This window comes from Kwoniella shivajii, chromosome 11 (genome assembly GCF_035658355.1).
Source record: "Kwoniella shivajii chromosome 11, complete sequence".
Lineage (NCBI taxonomy): Eukaryota > Fungi > Basidiomycota > Tremellomycetes > Tremellales > Cryptococcaceae > Kwoniella > Kwoniella shivajii.
This window is the reverse complement of record NC_085918.1, coordinates 1,383,460-1,409,331: the sequence shown is the minus strand read 5'-3', so window position 1 is coordinate 1,409,331 and position 25,872 is coordinate 1,383,460. Positions and strand designations below refer to the sequence as shown.

Below are 25,872 nucleotides of genomic sequence, written 5' to 3'. Positions count from 1 at the left end.
CATATCATCTGGCATCTCACACATATACAGAGTAGAGAATCATCATGCCGGTGCCATCAGTAACCACCAGCGCAGGTGAGCAGCCTGTATCTCCTCGTTGCAGGGTGACCGAGCTGACAAGATCACGTTGATACAGCTGGTTCATTAACTCTGCTCGAAGATGAAGATAAAGATGTCAGAGTATACGCCTTGAATCATTTGTTAGTCATTGTGGGGCAGTTCTGGGCAGAGATGAGTGACAAGCTATCCTATCTGTAGGTCTCACTATCCTGGGATGCTTCATTCAGCACGATTTATTACTTACATTGAGAATCATGTAGGGAATTGCTCGCAGACCCAATGTCGAAAGAATTACCGGCGGAATCACGCCCACAAGCAGCTTTGCTGATATCAAAGATATATTACTACATGGGTTATCTGGATGAAGCTGTGGAGTTTGCGCTGAAAGCTGGAACTGGGTTTGAAAAGGAAAAAGAAGGAGAATTTAGACAAACTATCATCGGTGAGTCTACCCAGCATCGATTACTACTGGAGGGATAATCCCCTCAACTTGAGAAGATGTGGATGCCAACGATACAATGATGAGTGCAATACTGATCTCTCTGTATCATAGCCGGATGCCTTGACCGTGCGATCGAACAAACTTCTCGTAGTGAAAAGATCGATCCTGCATTGAGTAATATCGTAGATAGCGTATTAAGAAGTACTTCAGGGGAGAATGGTAAACTTGTGAGTGACTTTTTCGTTGTCTAAAATTATCGAGCTAATACACTCTACAAGGCAATGGGATTGGCACTCTCTCTTCGCCGATTGGATCTTGTGGAAATGATTTACCTTACTTCTAGAGCACCTTCTCAACCTTCCACCTCGGCTCAAGGAGCGAAATCGCAAGCGTCAAGACCCAGCCATGATGAAGGATTACTCCGTTACGTCTTGAGCGAAGTCGTTTCAGGTGCCAGTGGGAATGAATCTTGGTCAGAGGATTTCAGGTCAAATGTGAGATATTCTTCAGCAGACAGCGAGAGTTGCTTCACTAGCGGTACTAATTACGACCCCCCCCCGATGATAGCTATTCAACCTTCTTCTCCGATTGTTCCACTTCAACCCCACTCCTGACTGGAACAGTATCACCACTATCTGGGCGCAGAACTATGACATCGATTCCGCTGGAGATGCTCTCATCAAATTGATCAACGAGTCGAATCACTTGGACGCATATCAAATTGCCTTTGACTTGAACGAAGTAGCTCCTCAAGCTTTCATAGAAGGTATCAGGAAGAAATTGTCTGAAAAGGATCTAGCTCCTCCTGCTGAGAACCAAGTGAGTCTGCTCTCTTTATGCGTCGGCCATCATTGCTCATAAACTCGGTCTTATAGGATGAGAGCGATCCTAAAGTCATCTTGGATAACATTCTGCGTGGTATCACATCCGCCGAACTGTTCCTCAATTTCCTTAACAAGAACAACAAGACGGATATGTCAATATTGAAAGTTACAAAAGTGAGTCGGGGTCGATCCCAAAGGTAGATGCAGCGACTCACGCTTTTACGCTCATAGGAAACGCTTGAAGACCGATATTCAATCTACCACTCCGCCATAACGTTCACCAATGCCTTCGCTCATTGCGGTACCGTTTCAGACAAATTCCTCCGGGAAAACTTGGACTGGCTCGGACGAGCGTCCAATTGGGCAAAATTCTCCACCACAGCAGCATTGGGATTGATTCACCGTGGATCATGGGTGAATGGTGTTAGAGTAGTCAAACCTTATTTACCAGGAGGATCAGCACCTAACAAATTCAGTGAAGGTGGTGCTTTATTCGCGTTGGGATTGATATACGCTGGAAGAAAAGAATTCGCGGAAGAAGAATTGAAAAAGGGCTTAGGGGAAGGTATGGATCCTATAGTCCAACATGGTGCGGCGTTAGGTTTAGGTGTGAGCGCCATAGCCACTGCCGATGAAGGTGGGTAGATTTTCAGCTAATCCGCGGTAACACAACTTGGAAGCATGGATAAAAAGCTGATTATACGACTTCAATGTAGAGATATACGAGCAAATCCGAACCATTCTATTTGGTGATAACGCAACTGCAGGTGAAGCAGCAGGTTACGCCATGGGTCTAGTCATGCTCGGTACAGGATCTGAGAAAGCTTTAGAAGAGATGTTATCATATGCAAGAGAGACTCAGCACGAGAAAATCATTAGAAGTTTGGCTATGGGAATCGCATTTGTCATGTACGGTCAAAGGGAAAGAGCAAATGGCGTCATCAAAATGCTAACCGAGGAGAAGGTGAGTAACGTCTCTCACTATGTGGTTCAATTCGCTTTCCAAATCCACTATTCAAGAGGCATTGACGTAGACTGACCTATAACTCCAGGACGCAATCCTTCGATATGGTGGAATGTTCACTATTGCTCTTGCCTTTGCTGGAACTGGAAACAACAAAGCTGTCAAAAAGCTCTTACATGTCGCTGTTTCCGATGTCAATGACGATGTTCGACGAGCCGCTGTTACCGCGCTAGGTTTCGTCCTCTTCAGAAATCATACTCAAGTTCCTAGGGTCGTCCAATTACTTGCAGAGAGTTACAATCCTCACGTTAGACATGGTGCTACCTTGGCTCTTGGTATCTCATGTGCTGGTACTGGATTGGAGGTGAGCTATCGTATTAATGGCTGTGTCGTGCGTCTTAGCTAACAATGTCGTTTTTAATAGACCGCCGTTGAATTGCTCGAACCAATGACTAAAGACCCAGTAGATTTCGTCAGACAAGGGGCATACCTTTCCCTCGCTATGATCTTGATCCAACAATCCGAAACTTCATCCCCCAAATCAGCATCTATCCGAGAACTGTTCGCTAAAGTGGTGTCAGACAAACACGAAGATCCAATGGCAAGATTCGGAGCATCATTAGCTCAGGGTATCATTGATGCCGGTGGTCGAAATATGACTTTAGCACTATCAACTCGAGCAGGAACGTTGAACATGAACGCTATCGTAGGAATGACATTATTCGTTCAGTTCTGGTATTGGTTCCCTTTGGCACATGGATTAGGTCTAGCTTTCACTCCAACAGCTATGATTGCAGTTGACGAGCAACTGAAAATACCTAAAATAGATTTAACATGTAATGCCAAACAGTCACTCTTTGCCTATCCTTCAACAGAGAAGAAAGTCGAAGAGAAGAAGAAGGACAAGGCTAAGACTGCTGTTTTGAGTACAACCGCAAAAGCAAAAGCTAGAGAAAGGACAAAGAAAGCTGAAGCTGGGGAATCTATGGACACTGTGAGTTGGAACTTTGTTCTTGGCGCTATAGTCATAAAGCGGTGTTACTAATCGCTTTTTAATAGGATGAGAAGGAAGACGCCACCACTGATAAACCATCAACGGCTCAAAAGAAGAAACCTTCCGAACCAACTTCATTCACTCTCCCTAATATGTCAAGAGTCACTTCATCCCAAATGGGTTATATAACTTTCCCCACCAATGGAAGGTATGAACCTATCAGACCATTAGCTGAGCATCCCACACCTATAAGCAACAAGGGTTCAGGAGGGGCAAGTGCTTCAGGATCTATCATAGTCTTACGCGATACTAAATCGGATGAAGAATCAAACGGAGAATATATTGAATTGGATAAATCGCTATGGCCGGGTACAGGTGCAGGTCAAGTTGCCTTCACTGAAGATCAAGCTCCCGAAGTGCCGCCAACAGCAGGAGCAACTCAAGGAACAACGACACAAGTGCAAGACGATGAAGAAGATATCGAACCTCCGCAACCCTTCGAATATCCTTTCGAAGATTAGATGATAAGAGCTATGTCGTGTGCATGTAGATTGAGTGGAAATGTAATGAAAAGTAAATGAATGAATATATGCATATGATCGAAAGTACTTGGAGTTATGGAGTTCATAGAAGAGTTGCGAGAACGGAAGGGGGAGTAGTGAGCAGAAATGACAACGACTGTATACAGAAGTCGAAATGGAGGTGTGCGCAGAGCAGATGAATGTGAGGAAATGCACTGGGCAGAGAAGCATTGGCTAAACACAAGACCTGCAGATTTGATCGAGATCTCTGAGGGTCTAAGGATAAGAATGATGAGCATTTCCTTACTATCTCTGATAAACCTATCTGAAGCCTCCAGCCTTAGCTTTTGCTATGTCAGGCCCAATTCGGCTGTCATAGACAAGGCCTAACGCTTCTTTGACATCACGTTCGATCGCGTTTCTTTCGTCCACGGTTTCCTCCGCGAATGTTGTGTTGATTTGGTCCCTTGTTTTCCAAACTGCGGTATTGTTGGAAACTATCGGCTTATCATCGCCACGATAGGTGATATCGACCCATTGTTCCCGGTTAGTATTTTTACCAATAATAGAATACGGACTGATGGTTTTGACAGCTGTTGCTTTTTTGGTCCCATTACATGATCTTTCCAATAACATATAACTGACCAAACCGGCATCGGACTGACTGTGGTGAAACTTGGTGCCTTGAACGGTTCCTGTGCCACTTTTAATAGTCTCTGCAGAGCTAACCTCATCCGCCTCGAGTTTGTAAGAGTCACCTGGAGTTTGCCAATTCGCCCTGACTGCAAGATCATTCGTTCAATATTTAGAGTGATGAATCAAGTAACTATGCGATCAGTATGTGTCATAGCACTGCGACTTGCGGGCTTGGACTCACCAGATCGAAGTGTGGGAGTTGTCTCTGAATCATTCGAAGTTGCCGGGGTAGCTACGTGTGAGTTTGGATCAATAACGTGAACTGAAATCTGGCAACTGCTCCCGTAAAAAGCGTAGACTTACCGGCAGACGCTCTGGGAGTCCTATCAGGATCTTCATCATCGGTTCATGAGTCAACATGTCTAACAGGGGATCCAGAAATAACAGTACTGAAGGTGGTTCTCACTTACCTCGCGTGCTTTCAGGGATATCAGCGCTTGCGACCGAAGGCATTATGTTATTTAATGTATAACGCAGATGTCCAAAGCTAAGATGTGGCGAGTCAAAGGTATTTATACCAATGTGGATAAAGACTTTGATCAATGTATATGATAAAGTGCTTATCTTGATGATCTCTTAACGGGGGATTTGTGAACCCTTATATATGTTACCTGTATCTGATGGTACTGTATGATGCGAAAATGAATTGAATACAATACGAAGTCGGACATGTTAATAGCTACTCCCCGACTCACTCCCCTTGACGAGTGATCCCTTATTATACACCGCTTCAGGATCGGTGACCATTCATAGTTGCAACCTCGTATAACTCCGAACGATTGTCGCCATCATGAAATGACTCAAGGTGGTCATTGTATCTTCGCTACAGGTATTACGCCATGACTATATGTTTAAAGAATCTCAGTGAAAATCCTTTGTGGTTGGGGATTCACCTTCATGATAAGGGAGTTGACAACGGCGCTCCAAGCTTCTTGAGTTCAAATGAGTCTGATTTTTCCAGAGTCTGCAATTTATCCTTTATACGATTGACCCGATTCTGGCAAGCCTTGCATCTCCATCCCAACGGCTGCGAATAGTCCAGACTACTAACGATAGGATGACAACCTATGGTATGAGTACTGGTGGAGATAGTCATCCTTTGTGATAAAAGTGGCACTCTGCAACAGATTTTTACAAAGCTCGAAATTGCTCATTCTTGTATTATTCGAAGCACCTTCTCACATTGCTACTTATATAAGGACAAGGGAACTACTGTATTTTGATTTGCAACAAGGGAGCGCTATGAAATCGAACGGTGAAGAGAGTAGTACAAGGAAAGCTACTCATGATGAGAAAATCCGAACATATTCCGTAGGGAATCATATTCTTCAACGACCCCTTGTCTCAATGCAATGAGGGTACAATGAGTTGATCATAGATTGCCCCCAAAGAACTTTTGACATCGGAAGCGATTTGTATTCTTTCCTCTTCGGTTTCAACTTTGAATGTCTGTTTAATCTGATCAGTCATATTAGGAATTTTGCCACTGTTGTTCGTGGCATTCCCATTGAAAGAATTGTCGATCCAAACTGAACGCCTGAATTGTTGGTAGGGGACTTGATCTTCATAGCAGTGGATACTTGTTGACCATTGTGGGATCTCTTTGAGAACATGTAGCTTACCATTCCTTGGTCTTGCGTGGATTCTCCGTAAATAGTATACGGGATGTAGCATTTTAGAACCGGAAAAAGATCTTCTCTCTTGATCGTATCGATCGCCTGAAGTTGATGAAGCATCTTGTGATGGATCGTCTATTTCCGATAGGCATGATGAACCATATTCGACCGTCAATTGTGATACATTGCGGTAGTAAAAGCATCAGGACTTACCCATTTTGAGCATGCAGACGATCTCTCTTCGATGTTGGTGGCCGTGTCAAAAGTGCCACATCAGGCCTAGATCCACATCCTTTTTCCAAAACCCAAAAATATGAACTTACCTGCGGATACATTGGTGAGAGTTGGATTGGGAATTTCTAAAGCTCCTTTAGACATACTGACTTGTAGATCCGTTGTATGGAAGTATAGGTGCAGTGAGTGGTGGATGAAGCGAGGACAATATCTCGACCACTTTGACAAAAATGGAGATCTGGTTAAGAAAATTAAAAGACCAGAAACAATACGAAAAGAAAAGGCGCTTTTATAGACGACCTCTCGAACTTGTAACTTATCGAAACGAGATCAAAGGTGACGCAACTTAAGTTATGCCTTCGAACGCTACAAACGTTCTGAGCAAGTCGAAACCACGCATTGAAAGGTACTTATAGACTTGTATCAATGCTTCTTCAAGTTCCGAAGCACATAATAACGATATTGTATTGAGGCCAATTCTTACCGCTTTCAATCTCTTCGTCAACGTCGCAATCACACCTAGATTACCAATGGCGTGTTCCTCACCTATTGTAAATGCAGACCGCTGAGGGCTTGTCATTGTATTGCGATTGTACTCAAAATGCATAACATCCCTCCTGTTTCCTATTCAACGTCTTTGTAATACTTCAATCATCATCAGCACTTGATATCTACAGCTCTCCTCCATCAATGTGAACCTATGTATTGTAATTTCGACAAGATCTCCTCTGACCGTGAGGTCTGAAACATGACTTTGCTGTGTGAAGATGCTCTCGGCTAGATCTCAAAGCAATGCGAGTTTCAATTTACACCACTCAGACTTTAGCAGTCCAACTGCTTTTGATACATTCCTTGTCAATCGTTTTCATTCTTCTTTTAATCTCCTCGCGGACCTGAATATGAGTCTCAGAGGGAAGGGTTTCTCCAAATGCAAGGTGAATGGCTTTATCGGCAGAGCCCCCCTCTGTAGGTCGCTCAAGGAAGCTGGTGACCCATTCATCGTCGGCATAAACCTTTGCGGAGTCGAAAGTACTTGATATGCTGACTTCCTTGTGATTACCGTCGTAGGTAAAGGGCAAAGTGACGGTAGTACGAATCATCGTTGGTTTATCGGAGGCTCCGGTACGTTGCACAGAGGTGGAACTCTCCAGAAAAGAAGCATCATGCGGCCTTACTATTGCATAAACGGCCCAGCCGCCGACGAAATCTGTTGCTGTCCTGTCGAGGCGTCTAACCTTTCTATCTGAAAGATATAGCAGAGTCATGTCAATAGACGTAAAGCAGAAGATATGATTTCACTGTAGAAAATGGCTGCACATACCATCAGTACAGATATCATAGTCACCCAATCTTAGAGTTCTAGCTGTGGAGATGTCATTAGAGGTTTCAGTTTCGTTGACTGGCATATTGTAATAAGATTGTGGTGTTGAGATGAAAGTCAGGTATGAAGTGGGATGGTGGCCTGAAATGTGTGATGTTGGGTTATCGGGAAAACACAGTTAACACTCTCAGAGATCAGCCCTTCTTATAGGCAGTTTTGCAGTCGCTCTCACCGAGTTTCACCGAGTAAAACGTATTACCTACCTTTGTACAGTCTCTGAAGTTCTGCAAGATCCGGGCGAGCTTCTACGTCACGCCTTCCATCACATATTTTGAGTCGAGAGCACAAAGACCAGGGGTTCTTAAAGATCCGATTAAAGGCTTCTTCGTGTTTCAAGCGTACTTGCTTCTCAAGCATTCCAACAGACATCTTCGCTGTGGCCAGATCCAATCTATGATGATGTTGCCTTCCGGCAAAGTGCCTTTGATGTCGATTAACCGGAATTGTGATGTCGTATTTGAGCACGCAAACAAGCTTTCCAAAAGCAATCAAAGCCTGTCAAGCATCTATAAGTCTTGGTTCATTACAAAAGGTTTGTGCGAGTGCCATCTGTCTATATCGAGCCTCTATCAGTGCACCTGAGTTCATTGTACATGCAAAGTTTTAGGCTTGAAGCCGTATGTATGTACCAATCAGTCTACCCGTCGTCCACGCAGGTTTAAAGTGTATCCATCACATACCACGAAGAGACACAGTTTACATCATATGTCATCATCAGACCAGGGCTACAAAATCAATCTACCTCGGAACACCCTGTAGCACACCAGAATCGACGATTTCGGAATCAACATCAGCCAGAACGACTCCGTTTGTCCATGTAGCACTACGAGATTGGTCAGGCCATCGCACGTGATAGAAATCAATACTGTTGAAGAAGTCGATCTCGTCACCAGCTGGACGCCAAAGGTCAAAGTACATCTGCTTCATGATCAGCATAATATAGGCGTCATGCAGCATGTGCAGCGCGCCAAAAGGTGCCGATTTCCATTGTGGGTTGCCTGTCTTTGCCCATCCACAAACTCTATCGTGATACTCGCCACTACCGTTGTACAGCTCTAGTAAAGAAGGAAGAAGTCTGTCGAATTCTTCCAGCTCTCCGACAAGCTGTCGGAGATCTGTGTAGTCTTCAAAGGTCTCATAATAGTCTTCAGGCGAGCATAGCAGCTTGAGGGCAACCGGCGGGAGTTTGTGATTTATCATTGGTATGCCTACCAACGAAGCTTTTTGAACCTCAAACGGAGTATCTTTCTGGGGACCAGTCAGTGTCGTCAAGAGGTCAAATTGGCCGTTTTCCAAGTGTACTTGTCCATTCACCAGACGATCCAGCCTCTCCTTCAAGCGAGCTCGCATCCCGTCATGAATGGAGATCGTGTATATTTTGCTTACTTGATTTATGAAAGCCTCGATTGATACCTTCCGCTGAGCGGCGAGAGCTTGTCTTCGTTGCCGGACCAAAGGCGCTACGGCGAGGTCGTGGAATCCCGTTGCTGGGGAAGCAAGGTGAAATCGGGGGGAATCCCGCATGAAGGTCGTAAACAGGCCAGTCTGTACGAGCCGATCCAATCGTTCTAAATTGTCATACCATTGCAGAAACACGGAACTTGGATGCCTGCCTCCCTCGTCTTCGTCATCCCAGGCTTGCCCCCATACAACCACCTGCAGATCAATGATTGCAGATCCTTTGATATCGTCTCTCGCCCACCGACTGAGTAAAACATCTTGTGGATCTGTGCTCCCTTCTCTACCGGGAACTCGCTTACCCGAAGCACGCTTCGATATCTCGACAAAGATACTCTGTATCTGCTTTGCTCCTGAATTGTCCATTATACTATTTGGGATCGATATCTTGTATGGGCCTTGTGGAGTAACAGCGTCGAACGTTATAGAGGATGGTGGGGATACAACCTCATACAGTGACGTGATTGCTTTGTCAAATCGATCCACGTCACTCTTGAGGCGGCCATCGAGTTGGCCAATACATCTATCAATGGAATCTTCAATCCCACCCAGTCCGAAAAACGCCTCGACAAGCGCGTCAAGCATCTTGAGTGAGATATCAGGTAGCAGAGGCTGCAGTTGAGTCCATATGTTGGCGACATCTACTCGGGTTCCAACATTGACATTCGAATCGTTGATTATGTTACTTGGCGCGGGAAGCGGATCTGTTTCCGTTACCCCATGAGCAGCTACAGGATCTGTTTGCACACCGAGGTCGGCGAGGATTGCCTCAAAGGGGCCTATCGATACATATACCCGATGACAAATTCCTCGGACCGAGTCCGCGGCTATCAAGTGCTGTTCGACTGTGCGGCACTGCCTGGATATATCTTCCACAGCTACAAAAAGCGATTGAAGGTCGCTATACATTGGACTCAAAGCATCGTAAACCTCGTCTACCTTTTTGGCGATGCCATCCATTTCTGCGATGTAATGCCCCATGACTGGCGCCATTGACTGATATAGTTTGTCAAGCGGTCCATAAAGGTCGTCCGGAGGTGGCTTCATATCCTTGGCGTGCGCAATCAGGGTCTCTCCCATAGCATTGAGAAACTTGAAGGCGTGTGATATATTGCTGACTCGATGTTGCATCGCTGCCACAAAGCTTGACAAGTCTTTCACTCCACTGCCGAGCCCTTTCGGCAGGCGATCATACGAGACAATCCTGCTGGCATGTATAACACATTCTGTAAGGAGCTTAGACAGCTTTGGTAACTTGTTGACCAAAAGATCTTGCTTGTGTTTCCGTAGACTATCGATACGGCGGTGCAGCTTGTCGAGTATCGTGAACAAGACTTTCAGAAAGTCTGAGACATTGGTTCCGCCCCATCCTTCGAACCAGGGAGCCACTTTGTCTTTGAGTACCGTCTCATATTTGCGCGGGACATCGATGAACGCGTCAATACCTTCCAGCGGATCTTCAAGCGCGTCGAGTAGACTGGTCAGGTGCCCGGCATATTGGCTTATTTCAGGCGTATGTGCAGTGAACGTCGAGTCGGCCAGAGAGGAGATTGCTGCCAAATGTTTCAATACCGCCTGGGCTCTGTCGATGGAGGCCTCAAGGTCTAGATATTGCTTGTGAAACGGTCCGAAATGTTTCCCAAACTCTGCTTGATCATGTTCTGAAAGCTGAATAGGAGGCTTTGAGGATGTCAATTCAGCTGAAGGCTGACCGGCCTTGACGCCATCAGAAGGACTCATGCTGAGACTGATGGTGAGGTCATCCACCGTCTGTGGCTCTGTACGGGTCCGTAGAGGTGGCAAGGGTTTCAAGACTTTTGTCTGACGATCACGGATGCGCTGATGTTTGGTTCGCAGTAACACCGACACAGCGTCGGACTCATATATGGCGTAGTGTAATTTAGGTGCCGGTGGATCATTGGGCTTCTTCGGACCATCTGTCTGGGGCTTTGCATTGACGGCTGGTTCCGAGGCAGACCCACCGATAGTGTGCACACCAACGGAACCTGGTGAGGATTCGGTCAGAGGTACGATATTCGCTTCTGTTTGAGCCTGAGCTTTCCGCTTAGCGGCGGCGTCTTCACTCCACGTAGACCAGGTAGCTGGTCGGTGCAATGCGTCCCAGTCAATGACTAATGGTGACGACTCTAGATTGGAAACATAATTGTCGATATGACCTTGGTACGCTGCCACCTGCGCAGTCACGTCATGTGACGCTTCGTTCAGGGAAAAGGGCTGATTGTCGTTGGAAAATTGGGCGACGCTGTCAGAAAGTGAAGGATGGGACATAGTTCTGGGCCGCTCGGCATGAATGGAGTTGATAGAGTTCGGTTGATTATCATCTTCGAAAGCCCATGGATCAAGGGCTCCATCGGATACGGCGACCGTCCCCTTCTTTCCAAGGAATATGGCTTCGATCTCATCAGCCTTGCAACGAAGCCGAAGAGCAATATACTCTCACCCTTTTGTACGAGGTTCCACACTTCCTTCATTGGATCTTTCTGATAATCGTGGACACCGTTTCTGAACTGTGTGTATCAATGTTAGCTCTAGGATTGGTGTGATGGCGGGCTTACCTCTTTGATACAATACAAGAAAGAGTTCTTGCTCGTATCATCTTTGATCAAACTTTCGAGAGGACCACAAGCCTTATCTAAGACAGTTTCAAAAATATCCTTGAGGATCTGTTCCAACTTGTTGATTCCGATTGCTTCTTTGATTTCGGCCACAAAATCCGCCACGAATTTCCGTAAACCCAGCTCGTTGAGAACTTTATCAATCAGCCAGCCAATCGTATGCTCCCAGAGCCACTGGACGCAGTCCTGGAATTTCGGGTCTCAGCCTAAGCCAGCGTCTATTGGTGGCGAAGTTCCTCACCAACACCCAGAAAAACGGTTCGAACCATTCCTTGACCTTACGGCATACGGCCAAACAGTCTTTGACAAACGCCATCACGGGCTGAAACGCGTTTAACACTTTGCCGAAGCCTTCCTCAAGCTAGACGAGACAGTGAGACTGTTTTTCTCTACTGAATATCCATTACTCACGGGCTTCACGATATGCTCCTCTATAGTCTTCCACGTATCGTGTGCAAAATCGTACAGAGGCTTTAGTGCATTGGTTATACCTCTAGACATTGTCAACGATCGCAAAGCTGCAGGTGAACATTGCTCCTAAATCACTCACTCGAAATTGCCGAAAATTTTGCCCACCAGGTCTTTCAATGCCGCGGTGATAGCATCTTCACCACCTTCGCCAAAGAAGATTCCTTCGACGAGATTGATCAGTTTGGCGCTCGCCAGTATCATTTGCAGCGTATTCACCCAGCTGGGCAGCTCATTTTTGAAATTAGTAAGGTGTGTAGCGATCGGTGTGAGGATTCTCTTGATGTTTTTTATGACACCATCTTGCGCCTGATTTACGAGTGTCAGAGGATGAGGGACATCATTCGATTCGGATATCTCACCTCTTTGATGACTCGTTTGATGTCTTCCACTACCTCTCGGACAATCTGCTCGATGTGAAGATTCTCGATGGCTGAAGCAGCTTCTGCGAGGATTGGGCCGACCTCTGGAATCAATTCTCCCAGATACTGACACATCTTCAGTCCTTCGTGAAGGATCTCCAAGATGTTATCGACGAAATTCAGGAAAGACACGGCATCGCTGATGTATCCGTCAAGCTTGACTACGATGACCGAGAACTTTGAGATAATTGGATGGGCAAAGTCCACATCATCTTGTACGGTTTTTAGTAGCCTCAACAGTTCTTGTAGGATCGCTATAGCTGACTTCGATGGGACGTTTGGGTCGACGGCTGCCAGGATCAGTCTATCACTCATATTGGTCTAGCTTTCGATGAAGTTGAGTGCAGTCCTCTGAAAACGATACGGAAGAGCGCTATGATGTACCCAATTCGTCTGACTTCTATCTCACACGGTGTCAACTTGTCTCTTCGGCTTCTGTGATCAATCTTGGCCGAGATTGAACGGACATGCACTGAAAGATCCTCCGTTGAAGATTACGATACATTCCGAGATCAGATTGTGCCTACCTGTACCTAGCGGGACGGTTATCGTTATCTGTGCCTGTGGACGCGAAATGTGTAGCCACGTAAACCTTATTTTCGTCACGCTGAATTATATCTGACAACGGGATATACCATGAGAAGCGTGTTCACTTAGGTATATATATGTAGAAGAGAGTGATTGAGAGCTAATTATAACACTACACAAGACGACTTCGATATCGTTCTGTCCGTATTTTCTCTTGCGTCCCAGAACATCTCCCAGCTACCCTCAAATATCATTCATCATGTCTACTCCAAAGCCAGACGCAGCTACAAAACCTGCGGTCAGCAATCTTAGCACTGAGAAACCTGCCGATGGTTTCAAAGCCCAGACACCAGAGGCCAAGCGAAAATGGCTAGAACAACACGCATCGCCGGATGCCCCAGATGTGGCACTTTGGGATATCTACAGTTCCAACAAGACTATGAACGCCAACTTGAAACTCGTGCGAGACGCCCTCGACGGTGTGCGGACCAATATCGTCAATAAACAACTGGACAAGGGAAGCGCCAAGGAGACAGCAGTCAATGCCATCTTCGATACACTTACGGTAGCCCTGAAAGCGTACGCTAGAGCTGTGTACAATGCAGCCAAAGACCTCGATGATACCGGGGGATTTCAATCTCATCAGTCTACTCCCGATCTGCAGGATCCGGACGCGGAAGTTGACGACACCTCTCCCAAGGTAAGAAGATTCCTCCGGTATATGTTTGAGGCGTGGCGCAGCCGTTCGCTGATCGCGGTGCCATATTCCAACAGGCCCTTAAGACCCAGCTCCTTTCTGTTCTGTCTTTGGTAGAAAGTGCTGCCCCATTCCTTCAGAAACGCAACTCCCGACTAGGTATTACTTATGCGGAGCTGATTAACACAATAGTTGAAGCTTTGGGCGAGCTCCTTGTTGAATTGGTATTCACCACTAAACCAGACAAAACAAACACAGCCGCTCTCAATATCACCTCTACTGTAGAAGTAAATGAGCAACAGATCGACACCACGATGCCTACCATGTTCAAAAGTCTCCAAGATCAAGTCGACGATAATCTCGCAAAATCTACTGCAGACCTAGACCTGACCCCGGTTGAAGGGTAAACGTAAACTACTCTAGATCTTGAGGAGTGCCCATTTGATGGAAGCGTCCCAGCGGTGGTATGCGAGTAGTCGTTAATATTCGAAGCGGACAATTCCCAGACATCTTTTATCAATTACAAACATTCAGCCTTACATACACTGTTTGATCCCGATGCACATTGCAGCTTGACTTTCCCGTTGACAAGGCGTAGATTGCACCATTGTCACAAACACAGGCGTCGTACTGTACACAGCTTTATTCGGCACCTGTCATCTCAGACTAGTGCTGGGCACGACTCTTCCCAGGTATGTTACAAGCATTAGACTCATTGAGGTGGTCCCTCGATCCCTTGTGCCACATTTTGTCATGAAACCTTAAACATACCCACATGTCGTGCCTTCAGCCCGTCCAGTTCAGGTACCATCACATGTATAGTGTCGTGGCGGACAAACGCCTGTTCGGATGGGTCAGTCATCGAGAACCACAGGAAGTGCGTTGAATTAAGTACGTTGAATTGAAGCATACCCTTGTGAACATGACGAAACATCCAGTCGACTATTAACGCGTGTTCTCCACTGAACGCTACCGAGTAATCAGCGAATTAGACCTTCAGAATGAAAGGATCAGATGTGTCACTACCACGTCACAGTCATGCAAGACTGGACTGAAGTCTGTTGCTCCCGTCACTGAGGCTTGACCTTAAGGTGCCTTGAGTGCCTTGATTTTGTCACGGATCTCTGCATCATTACATTATAGTTCCTCCCCGGTGAGTCTTCGAGAATCAAATAGTCTTGATCACCACAGAGTGAGGGTCCTATAAGAGGTCGAAGCTGTGTGTTCACTTCGTTCTTCACCCAAGTCGACCATGTCTGCAATCAGTATCAACTCCGTCTCTATCGATCCTAACGGGGAAAAGCGATCTACGGATGCTGTCAACACCGACTTTATCTATATTCAGTCCACAGCCCCGCTCTCGCGTGAACAGAAAGCTGGGCTAGCAGAAGATCATAATGTCCAAATCCTTGAGCTCGTGGAACCCAAATTGTACTTGTGCAAATACGAGGGCAGCTCACTGGATGGCATCAGAGCCCTCCCTTTTGTGAATGTCGCCAACTGCTATCACAACGTCTTCAAGACCTCCCCCATGGTGGCGAATACTATCAACTCTCTAGCAGAGGATACTAAAGAGCCTTTGAATCTCATCTTGCACCGTGGGGTCAACGACACAGAAAGCATCGTGGCTAAGGTCCGAGCGACTGACGGCGTCGACCTAGAATCGCTGGAAGTATCGGCTAATGTGGTGTCTGTCAAGGCGTCGAAGCAGGCTATGGAGGTTCTCAAGAGGATCGACGGTGTTAGGACTGTGGGGCCACAAATACCACAATCCATAGGTAACAATGTAGCGACCTTAGGCGAGTGATAGATCTGTTTGTTGACATATTTGTGACTAATCCCTCGCCTTGCAGATATCCACGCAACAACGTTCACTCACACTGATAAGCTTTTCTCCGGCAAGGGTCAGATAATCCTGATCAACGATACTGGGTTTGATAAGGGAATCAAGTCCGACATTCATCCAGCATTTGCGAATCGCATCGCCGCTCTGGGGGTCGTAGGCAGCGGTACTCATACTCCATTCGATGCCAACGGCCATGGTACGCATGTCGCAGGTTCTGTCGCTGGTTTAGGTCAGTCTGACACAATGGGAAACACAATCTGCGGTTCGGCCCCTGGATCTACTCTGGTAATTCAATCAATGATCGATGCAAAGGGTTCGTTTGGACCTCCCAACGATTACGAGAAGATCCTGAAGCCATCTTATGAGAATGACTCCGTTAGGATCTCGAACAACTCGTGGGGTCAGAACTGGGACGCTATGGGTTATCAGGTACCATACTTACAGAATACATACGCCGACACCTTAGATACCTTTGTATGGGCTCACCCAGAGATGGTGGTGTGTGTCGCGGCCGGCAACGCAGGGAGAAGTGCGAACGGTCCTCACATCAGTGGTGCTGCTGCTGCCAAAAATGGGATAACCGTCGGGGCTACCTTTTCGTCAAGACCAATTGACCCCGCCAAGTTCAAATACGACCCCGCCAGCGTTGTGGTCAGCGATTTGACGACAGCGGCAGCCTTCTCCAGCAAAGGTCCAACTTACGAGCAGCGCGTGAAGCCGGATGTGGCAGCTCCAGGAGTTGCCATCTTGTCAACAGCAAGTCGCCACGATGACTTTCTCAAGAAAACGCACACAGATTTTGGTGACAGCACCGACCCTCTCTACTTCTTCCTCTCCGGAACCAGTCAAGCGACCCCGCTTGTCACAGGATGCTGTGCCGTGATCCGCGAGATGCTGCTGGCGAATGGACAAGGTGAGCCCAGTGCCGCCGCCATCAAAGCATGTCTCATAAACGGCGCTTTATCACACGGTGAGACACATACGGATGGCAGCAACGCAACAGTCCAGCCGGATGGACTAATTGGATGGGGTCGAGTAGATCTCGATCATGCCATCAAGATACCAGGGAAGACTTATGAGGACGACGTTGCCGATGAACAGCAGGGACTCCAAGAAGGAAAGTCATGGGACATCACCCTGCCAAATGCCAGCGGTAGGAAAAATCTGAAGGTCACCCTCGTATGGACGGACCCACCTGGAGCTTTGATTCAAAATCCACTGGGTCTCACCGTTTTTGATGATACCGTGCCCCAGTCCCCGATTCTTCTTGGTAGTGGTTTTGGCACCGCTAACCAGAGGCCGGAGAATAACGTGCAGCAAGTTATTCTGCATGATCTCAAAGCGAACCAGCACATTCGCATGCACATCGCCGCAGATTGGGACTTTGCTATCGCGGTCAGTCAGCCATACGCTCTTGCATGGTCTCTTTTTGACTAGAACATACGTACCAAGCGGCAAGGCAACGATCAATTGGGCTTTAAGTTGATGCTGTAAAACCATACGTATATGCCAACGATGTGACGGGATGATATTGAGCAGTCACATGTGCCGTGAAAGCAGAAGTTACCTATTTGCACTTGATCAATGTCACGCCAAGCCGTAATACGGTAGCGAGGTGAGCAGGCACAACGGCTTCTTAGGAAGGCACCGGTGGCTTAAGGCACTTACTGATCGACTTTACACAAAAGCTTAAGTTTCGATAGCATCCCTCTGTTGACGGGAAGGACAGGCTCAGACATCAGCGGACGAGCCAGTCCTCATTGTCCGGCCGTTCTCTTATCGTTACCATAAGTCTGTTTTGACCTCCGAGATGCTTGCCATGAGTATAATTTCATTCAATCATAAGTCATTATCTCCTGCACGGTCTCTACTGTATCGGAACGCTACGTCAACTTCAAATTCAGCTCCAAACTAGCCCTACCTGCAATGGAATTCCGACCGACTCCTTTTCAGCAGGTGCAAACGGTAGATGTGGAATCGATTAACGGGTTGCTCAGCTCGATCTGGCCCCCAACCAAAGTAGTATTGAGCAACACCGAAGTCCTCGTCATCCCTTCGCCAACCGACTCCAACCCTCTTCAAGTCAAGCGTGTCAAACAGCTGCTGAGCAAATTGGACGGTTTCATCATGACCCCGCACCTTCGTTTCAGCACTGCTCAAAACGCCCTGTATCTGTATGTCAGCTTGCCTAGCTTCCAACTGGGATCATTCCAACACTGTCCGGCTCAACCAGTCCCGACCTACCAGACTCTTCCCTTTGAAAACTGGTGTCTCGCATATCGCGTATTCCCGGAAATTGCAAAGACCGATAAACAGTCAATGCCAGTGACTTTCACCGATCCTCTTCGTCTAGCCGAGCGTGACACAATGTTTCGATTGCGATTGGGGATGTTGGGAGGCATATTTATCCCTGATATCGACAACAGTCACACTCCCGGTGCTCCTCAGATATCCGCCTCGGAGGACGTTTCGGCCCTTGTTCACGACTATCTCACTCACCGATCACGCAACGGTACCGACAGTTTCATGTATCTCAGCCACCCATCTTTCTCCACCAGCATCACCCAGCCTCAAGTACCGGTGTTGGAACCGATGGAATTTTGTAGAACTATAGCGCACTATGAGGTGGCCAGTACCACGAGCAGGCCAACAGAGGCAGACAAAAGCAGCCAAGGGCCACTGGGACATGTCATACTGGCTAGTGAATTTAGCCACAAGGAACGATCTCTCAGCAAGTTCGGTGAAGGTTCGACTGGCTTGCCCATCAACCCTCAAACGGTTGATCGTATAATCGGTTCGTCCATTTTTGAAGACGCTTTCTGGCTTCTCTGGGCTGGCAACATGATTAAAACAGTCGCTGTCAGTGTCGTTGGTCGACTTGCGTGGAAGGCTATCCAAGCGATTCGAGGGCCGATCATCATGGCGAACATGTTTGCTCAAACCGCCGCATGGGATGTGAAGATGGAACCGTGGAGTCGTCCTGGTACAGGCAAATTTGACCAATCTTCTGTCGTCACTCGAAAACCCCGGGACTGGTACGAAGGACTGTCTGTTGTCTCTCAGGTGGATCATCAGGTACAGTACTCCGCTGGCGACCATCAACTTCACGTGTCAGCGGCCGCCACCGTAAAGATCGACGCTTCTTACAAACCACAGAAATTTGCGACTGGTGGCAGAAATTACACACAGTCCAACCATATCGATTTCAACTGCACGTGGGAATACGGCCTCTTACTCGAATGTCAAGGAGATAATGTAGTCTTGACCCAGTCTGGCACACCAGTGGTCTCCTTACGGACGCTTAATTTTGACGGCGCAATGGATCAGAATTGGTTCCTGTCCGAAACGCCTAGTCTCATGGTCACCACAATTCAAGAATCCATCAAAGCTTTGTCTGAGATATCTTTCCAGCAAATGACGGTACAGCACGCAGTGGCCGTCGGCAAATTGGTCAGGTCGTCACCGTCGGTAAATGAAGTCGGCTCCTTGATGATGCCGATGACATTGATTGGCATCAATGAATCTGATGAGAGATCAAATATCGCAAAAAAGATGGTAGATGATCCGCAGAAAGGAAAACAACTGTTTGCAGATCTTATCGCCAAGATGGGGGGTTTCGATAAACTCCAAACAGTCCTCATGGATAATGGTCAGGAATTATAGTCGATACCATATCCGTACGGATGTCATGTGAGGGGAAAACAATACGATGAGGCCCGCCATACCAGTACGACACTGTAGGTTGAAGTGCATATTGATCCATGTGGTATTACAGGTTGAATACATGTCTTGACAGCCGTAAATTTCGCTGTGATAACTCTATTTGCCATTTCCAATTTGTAACAGAAAGCCCTACGTTCCAATGATCAGCTTAAAAACCTAATATCAGATGACACTCACTTTAGCTTCTCTTACACTAAACAACCAGCACCATCCTATATTTGCCTTTTCTGCGCCGTTCCCAGCGCCCGATCCTATGGTACCATTCGCGGTTCCACCAGATTTACGTTCTTTGATCGCATCTCTCACGGTCTCCGCATACCTTCTGTCCCCTGTTGAAACCCCTTCTTTAGTAAGCAGACCTCGCCAAGCTTCGTCGTCCAATATCCAAGATATATCCAAGGTCATCTGACATAACATCGGAAGAGGCAGATCAACCCCTAATATGGGCAGGGTGGAATTCGTTTGACTGGCAAAGTCAGATGCTACACAAGTTTCCGTCAGTTGTTTAATGCAAGAGGCACTGCTGGTCTGGCTTACCTTTCTCGTAATATACGGACTACGAGACGAAAGGTCAGCTATTGTCTAATCGTCACCTGTCAAACGACTCGCCTTAGTGCCGTGTCGAAACTTCCGAATAGGTCTACCTTTCGATCCCTTCGACGTCACGGGCTCAGGCGGGAGAAGAAGCTTGATGTCCACTTCTGCCTGCTTAGGGTCGACAGACATCGAAGCAGCTTGAGCGGAGGGTATAGATCCTTCAGCTGAAGCATAAGACGCATCGATCCTTCGCTGATCAGAGATCGCTATGCGAAGGTGATTACACAGGTCGTTTCGGGATACTATCGCTACATTGAGCGGTCGCACGGAAGCACCTTTATACAGTTTCAACTTACCTTCCTCTTCCGATTTCCGCAAAATGCTCCGTACTTTGACAACAGTTTTACTCGCCTTAGGGATGACCAAATACCTTTGAGAGATCAACGTCAGCATTACACGAATCGCAGAGTGTATAAACAAAGTCACCCACAAGATGTTTTGTTCCTGACATTCCAACGCTACATCTTCAACACTTCTATCATCATCGTACTGTAAATCTGCTCTAATCCCTGCTCGCCATAACTCCCCAATAACGTTGAGCCGGACTGACAAGTCGACGTGAGGGAAAGCCGCGACATATACATCACATCGCTGCGCTTTGGATATCAGCCATGGCGCGATTGACAAGTGGGTGCAACTGAGATGCTTACAGCTGGACTCCAATATCCAAAAGACCTTTCGTCTTCATTTGGCTTTTCCATCAATCGGCGGGATAGAGATGACTCGTATTTAGATACTATCCGAGCTAATTGGCTAGGGATAGCATGATTTGAATCAGCCTTTTTCCGCCGAGTTTCGAAAAGAAACTCACTCCACTGCGATGGTCATTCCCACTCCAAATACACGCCTTGACTGAGAGTGCATCGCAGGCTGTTTGAAATGTTCTAATAACGAGTCATATCTGCGAAGGTGTCAACGAGCCTTCTGCGGGCAATATAATGCCAGAGGACATACCTTCCGCCATACGCGATGACCTCTTTTTGTTTCCCTCTCCGAACGCATTCAAACATGAACCCTCCACGGAAGAACTGCCATAAGGTCAGCAGGATCTACTTTAGCTTCAAGTGACTTACTTCAGAATGCTTCGCCATTGTCGGTCTAAACACGATCCTCCTCGACACACCAAACGATCTAGCAAGTTTGATTACAGAAGACATCTCTTCGAAAGCCGATGCTAATTTACGTTTGGATAAGGGGAAAAGAGAATCAAGTTTATGTCGCACAAGATCGAAATCGTCTATTACCAAGCATGTATCAGCGATAACCTTGACAACCGTGGCTCTTGCATCTGCACTCACCCGCAATGCAACACAGTTCTAGCTCGTCCATCGAGACTTTAGTCAATCCAGGTATACTACCTAACAAGGACCTAGAATGTGTGGTATTTGAGACTGCATGACATGAACCTAGCTTCTTGAACTCTTCGAGCACTTTGCGTCGGGGTTTGTCGGATCGATCAGGTACAAGACTGAGTATGGTTTCGAGGACTGATTTATAGTATCAGTGGTGCAGCTCACCGAGGCGCAGAAAACACGCCACTTGCCTGTTTCATGACTTATATGGAAATCATATTCGACCGAAGAAGATCCCCTCATGCCCCTGAACTCTGATATCACCTTATCCACCACTTCTAGTAGTTCTGCTTCAGCAGCACTTGACCTAAGGGGAGACAGGATATCAAGACTACCAGATTGGCGTAATCAGCATGAATGAAATCCTCATGTAATAAGTCACTTACCTCAGTTTCCCAGAGACTAATGGCTGGCCACCAACTTGATCGTTAGAATACCTTCTCCCCACGTGATACCGCTTTATCCTTTCTATTTGACGTCTGGTCGCTGACCGAGCCATAGCCAGTAGATCGGATGACGGAAGCTGTACCACTTGTCCCGACCTCTCTAACAGTCTCACTGGGTCAAGTCCAGGGAACGCGTTCAGCAAAGTGGTCTCCGGCATCAACAAGGGCAAGTAGCTTTCCACAGCTCCATGTCTTTGAAAGAGATCAACCAATCGTTGAATGACAACGGATAGCCACACTTGCAATTGATCATCCGAATAGTTGTCATACGTGTAATCCACTAATCGATGATCGATATTTGCGATAGAGTGTGACGTCTTATCGAATAGAGCATTAAGAAGGGGTTGATACTGGGATGATTTTGGATCGGTTAGTTCTGACAGGATACGTCAGTAATGTATACGCTCTAAATTGCTGAACATACCAATAATAGCTGCATCCCAATCCTCCTTCTTTCTTTCCGGAGAAGGCAACAGAGGACTTCTCAGCAGTTCTGTCGCACTGAACCTGACAGCAGGGTCATGAGTAAGAAGCCTTGACACGATTTCCCTTTCATTCGGTTTATGCGATGCTGGCCATCCAGGAGGAAAGGTGATGGAAGGCTGCCTGGCAGCGTTGAGGATGTGGACCCTTTCCATAGTGGTCTTAAATGGGTAACACATTTCGAAGAATATGATACCCAAAGAGTACATATCTGCTTTCTCATTGTAGGAACGAGATATGGCGACTTCCGGTGCGATATATAGACTGGTTCCGATGTTTGACGTTCGGTCAACCTCGTCTGCCAGTAATGCAGGCCCAGAGGCTACTTCAATAGCTGTCATCTCGGTGGTAGATAGACCGAAATCCGCAATCTTCACGTTCCCGTCTCCATCGAGCAAGATATTTGACGGTTTCAGGTCTCGATGCACGATTCCCAGCGAAGCCATATGTGCCAAGGCCGATAAGACCTGTCTGAGTAGCCTCCACACTTCGTCGTCGGCAAGTCCAGCAGTAATTGCTTCACGGAGCGTTTGCTATGTCTGTCATCAGCGTGAATAAATGGGCAATGCGATCAATCGTTGTGCTCACTTTCTCGACGAACTCCATCTGAATATACAATATTCTTTGAACCATACCATCGTCCGTTGTCGCATCGGTCAAGGAGGCGGACGGTCTCGACTGATTCCTTTGCATGGGTATACCTATCGACCGCCCTCTTTCCTTCAGCTCTGACGGATCCGCGGCCGTAGATGCGTCACTGTCGCTCTCATCACCTTCGTCATCGCTGTCAGTCTCATCGTCTTCGTCATCCTCGTCTTCATCTTCATTTGCAAATCGGATCCGCGGGAAAGAAGCGCTTCTCGACTGGTCACGTCTAGAGAAGGACGCATCATCAAAGTCCAAAGCGAAGATGTCTTCTTCTGTGGAGGTGCTCGGCGGACCCGGTGTAGAATCGTCGACAGCTGGGGTCAGTTGAGGTGGATTGGCATCTTCCAACCAACATGAATAGTACCGGACAATGTGTTGATGATTGACCCTAGAAAGATTGTTGACCTCTCGATATACTTTAGCTTCGTTGTCTTCCGGCCGCAGCTTGACTTTCTTGATAGCGTACGATCGACCGTCAAGCTTGTTCCTCGCTTTCACAACTTCACCAAAACCACCTTTCCCGAGGAACTCGACCTCTTCGAAATCAGTTCGGTACCTTGACAGTCTTGGAGTAAGAGGCTGAGGTGTATTGGGGAGGAACCCCATCAAGCCTCTGTTCACTGGTGACACACCTAAGAAGCTCTGCGTTGGATCGTTGGGTAAACCCGTTAGGGAATTATGAGGAACGTGTCCTGATCCACCATTAGCTGGACAATTGTCTACCGCAGATACGATAAATGACTTACCACTATGTGTTCGCTTGAAACCTCTCCTAGTAATGTCGTCATCAACCGCTCTCAGCCTGCCCAACGCATCATCTGCTGTAAGCCTTTTCTTCGGATTTTGGTTCAGGAGCCCCGTCAAGACCTCAGTCATGGTTTCAGATAAGCCCGGGGCTGTGCAAATATTAGCAATGCCGTGAAAAGGACGAGCGATTCATTATCTTACTTACCGTGTTGCAAAAGTAAAGTGAAATTATGATAATGCCTTAAAGTCTCTGGCCCATAGATAAGCTGGAGTAATAACAATCCAGCATGCCAAAGGTCTCTCTGTTTAGAATATGAGTGCGGAGAATCTCGCTCATCGGGTGATATCCTGTAGGATCATTTCAGCTGATGCAAATGCAATTGCAAACTAACCATTCTTCCGGTATGACTTCCACTCTGTTTCTCAGAAAGTTGTTCGACCGGTGCATATCAACGATACGCCTGGCATATCCAGTACCAGAAAGCTTGATGAACCTGTCACCGTTCGAGCAGGTTGATATGAGAGAGAAATCCAGGTCGATCTCTATTTGTCATCAACATTTGGCACATGGTATCAACCTTGAAACTCACGTCGCTGAGTGGTATTCCTAGAGTGTATATAACTCAGGCCAAGGAGAATCTGGGTTATGTATTCCTACACCAAGTACGATGATCAGACCAACGCCAACCATGACAATCTCAACTCACTTTCGCTAGCTCCTCACCAAAACCTTCTCTTGGTATCCAGCTTCGCAACCTGCCACCCTCACTGAGCCCCTCCGTTACCAGTATCAATCTCTCCCATCCCTTCGGGCTTTTACACCGTTTTACCGCGTAAACTCTGACTACATGTTCAGATCTGATTTCCTTCACTCGAAGCGCTTCTACTGTAGTTGCATCTATTCTCTTTATCCCCAATGGGGTTGAATAATAGGTCGCAGCGAAGTCCACAATCTGAATGTTGACACAAGGTGAAGCCGCTTTAACAAACGTCGTTGTCTCATCGTCACGTTCAGGTTCAGCAAGATACGTTGTCCAAAGAACATCCCGTTTCCCACCAAATAGTGCCCATCGTCTCCATGAGCCTTCGTATCCATCAATAGAGATCGCTTCGTCTAGTTCCAGATGTCGACTTTCGAGGTCGCCCACATCAAGCGTAGCAAGTGATTCTTGACGTTTACGTTCCTCTTGTTGTTGTTTAACTTGATCAACCGTTTCTTTCTTTTGGATTGTTTTGAGTTGTATTTGATCGTGTAGATATCGATTGGTCTTTGCTTCTTCCCGTAACTTGTTCTCTTCTTCTGTCGCACGGGATGCTTCTTCAGCCTGTACCCAGTGGTCAGCGAGAAACTCATACGCATACTTGGCTGGGGGTTTCTTACTGCTCGTTGGGCCTCTTCTCTTCTAGCTTTCTCCTCCATGAGATTCACATCTCCAGGACTAGGCAGAAGAGCATGATTATCTGTGATGAAGTCTCGTACCGTATCGATAAGCTGTGGTTCCGTTGCAATTAGCTGTAACATCCCCTTAGATATCAGGCTCAGCTAACGTACCTCGAAAATCATAGCTTCCCCTACTTTTGATTTTGCTTTTTCCTGTACAATGCTATGTAATCTCTGCACATGCGTTACATTGAGGTATTCAGGCTGTCGTAGTGACAGTGGTGGGATTTGTTGTGGATATGCCTGTATTGACATGTCTGTATGTTAGGTCTGTTCTGATATGGAAGGAGATATAGAACTTTGACGCTATCATGTCACTCACATGTGTCATTTTGCCTCTCAGAATCACACTAACTCTCTCATCTTCGATACTCTTGATAGTCACCTCCCACCATCCTGCATCTAGCTCCGTGCCCCATGCTGTCTTCTTCGGTGGGACATCATGCCATTCATCTGGATAAATAGCTCGAAGGCTCTCGAGCTCTTCTTCCTGAAGGGCTTTGTTAGCCTCAGGCATGAGTCATTGGGTTCGTCTTGCTCGTGGATATGTAGAGTATAGGTGTCGAGTCTCTTGGATCGATCCAGTGATGACCCCGCAGAGTGATAAATCAGATAGTAGTGCATATATATCCAGCGGTGAAACGAGTC

At 46.9% G+C, this 25,872-nt stretch overlaps 8 protein-coding genes across 8 annotated transcripts; 4 read left to right on the top strand and 4 right to left on the bottom strand.

Moving 5' to 3' along the window:
* Nucleotides 1-44: 44 nt before the first annotated feature.
* On the top strand, nucleotides 45-3,805 carry IL334_007930 (uncharacterized protein; the record flags this gene model as incomplete). The annotated part of the gene is made up of 12 exons (XM_062939619.1): nucleotides 45-75; nucleotides 137-254; nucleotides 321-502; nucleotides 614-729; nucleotides 781-996; nucleotides 1,070-1,321; nucleotides 1,378-1,500; nucleotides 1,558-1,963; nucleotides 2,043-2,290; nucleotides 2,379-2,654; nucleotides 2,715-3,284; nucleotides 3,350-3,805. The coding sequence occupies 12 exons, from the start codon at nucleotides 45-47 to the stop codon at nucleotides 3,803-3,805; spliced, it is 2,994 nt and encodes a 997-aa protein (XP_062795670.1).
* A 321-nt stretch (nucleotides 3,806-4,126) lies between these two features.
* Nucleotides 4,127-4,954, bottom strand: IL334_007929 (uncharacterized protein; the record flags this gene model as incomplete). The annotated part of the gene is made up of 4 exons (XM_062939618.1): nucleotides 4,127-4,587; nucleotides 4,683-4,733; nucleotides 4,805-4,834; nucleotides 4,912-4,954. 4 exons carry the CDS (start codon nucleotides 4,952-4,954, stop codon nucleotides 4,127-4,129), a joined length of 585 nt encoding a protein of 194 aa, XP_062795669.1.
* A 2,212-nt stretch (nucleotides 4,955-7,166) lies between these two features.
* Nucleotides 7,167-7,757, bottom strand: IL334_007928 (uncharacterized protein; the record flags this gene model as incomplete). Its single annotated transcript, XM_062939617.1, has 2 exons — nucleotides 7,167-7,594; nucleotides 7,673-7,757. The coding sequence occupies 2 exons, from the start codon at nucleotides 7,755-7,757 to the stop codon at nucleotides 7,167-7,169; spliced, it is 513 nt and encodes a 170-aa protein (XP_062795668.1).
* Nucleotides 7,758-8,470: 713 nt separating this feature from the next.
* IL334_007927 (uncharacterized protein) lies at nucleotides 8,471-13,031 on the bottom strand (the record flags this gene model as incomplete). Its single annotated transcript, XM_062939616.1, has 6 exons — nucleotides 8,471-11,601; nucleotides 11,652-11,718; nucleotides 11,767-12,012; nucleotides 12,238-12,319; nucleotides 12,377-12,603; nucleotides 12,657-13,031. 6 exons carry the CDS (start codon nucleotides 13,029-13,031, stop codon nucleotides 8,471-8,473), a joined length of 4,128 nt encoding a protein of 1,375 aa, XP_062795667.1.
* A 472-nt stretch (nucleotides 13,032-13,503) lies between these two features.
* Nucleotides 13,504-14,348, top strand: IL334_007926 (uncharacterized protein; the record flags this gene model as incomplete). Its single annotated transcript, XM_062939615.1, has 2 exons — nucleotides 13,504-13,944; nucleotides 14,019-14,348. The coding sequence occupies 2 exons, from the start codon at nucleotides 13,504-13,506 to the stop codon at nucleotides 14,346-14,348; spliced, it is 771 nt and encodes a 256-aa protein (XP_062795666.1).
* An 845-nt stretch (nucleotides 14,349-15,193) lies between these two features.
* Nucleotides 15,194-17,224, top strand: IL334_007925 (uncharacterized protein; the record flags this gene model as incomplete). Its single annotated transcript, XM_062939614.1, has 2 exons — nucleotides 15,194-15,740; nucleotides 15,795-17,224. 2 exons carry the CDS (start codon nucleotides 15,194-15,196, stop codon nucleotides 17,222-17,224), a joined length of 1,977 nt encoding a protein of 658 aa, XP_062795665.1.
* A 489-nt stretch (nucleotides 17,225-17,713) lies between these two features.
* Nucleotides 17,714-19,450, top strand: IL334_007924 (uncharacterized protein; the record flags this gene model as incomplete). Its single annotated transcript, XM_062939613.1, has 1 exon — nucleotides 17,714-19,450. The coding sequence occupies one exon, from the start codon at nucleotides 17,714-17,716 to the stop codon at nucleotides 19,448-19,450; it is 1,737 nt and encodes a 578-aa protein (XP_062795664.1).
* Nucleotides 19,451-19,606: 156 nt separating this feature from the next.
* IL334_007923 (uncharacterized protein) lies at nucleotides 19,607-25,741 on the bottom strand (the record flags this gene model as incomplete). The annotated part of the gene is made up of 23 exons (XM_062939612.1): nucleotides 19,607-19,639; nucleotides 19,688-19,992; nucleotides 20,048-20,066; nucleotides 20,120-20,349; nucleotides 20,404-20,477; nucleotides 20,538-20,698; nucleotides 20,758-20,860; nucleotides 20,919-21,008; nucleotides 21,062-21,135; nucleotides 21,181-21,344; nucleotides 21,406-21,594; nucleotides 21,651-21,790; nucleotides 21,846-22,281; nucleotides 22,330-22,921; nucleotides 22,977-23,728; nucleotides 23,783-23,932; nucleotides 23,989-24,131; nucleotides 24,176-24,326; nucleotides 24,374-24,437; nucleotides 24,491-25,108; nucleotides 25,165-25,275; nucleotides 25,336-25,467; nucleotides 25,547-25,741. The coding sequence occupies 23 exons, from the start codon at nucleotides 25,739-25,741 to the stop codon at nucleotides 19,607-19,609; spliced, it is 4,926 nt and encodes a 1,641-aa protein (XP_062795663.1).
* Between the last annotated feature and the right edge of the window lie 131 nt (nucleotides 25,742-25,872).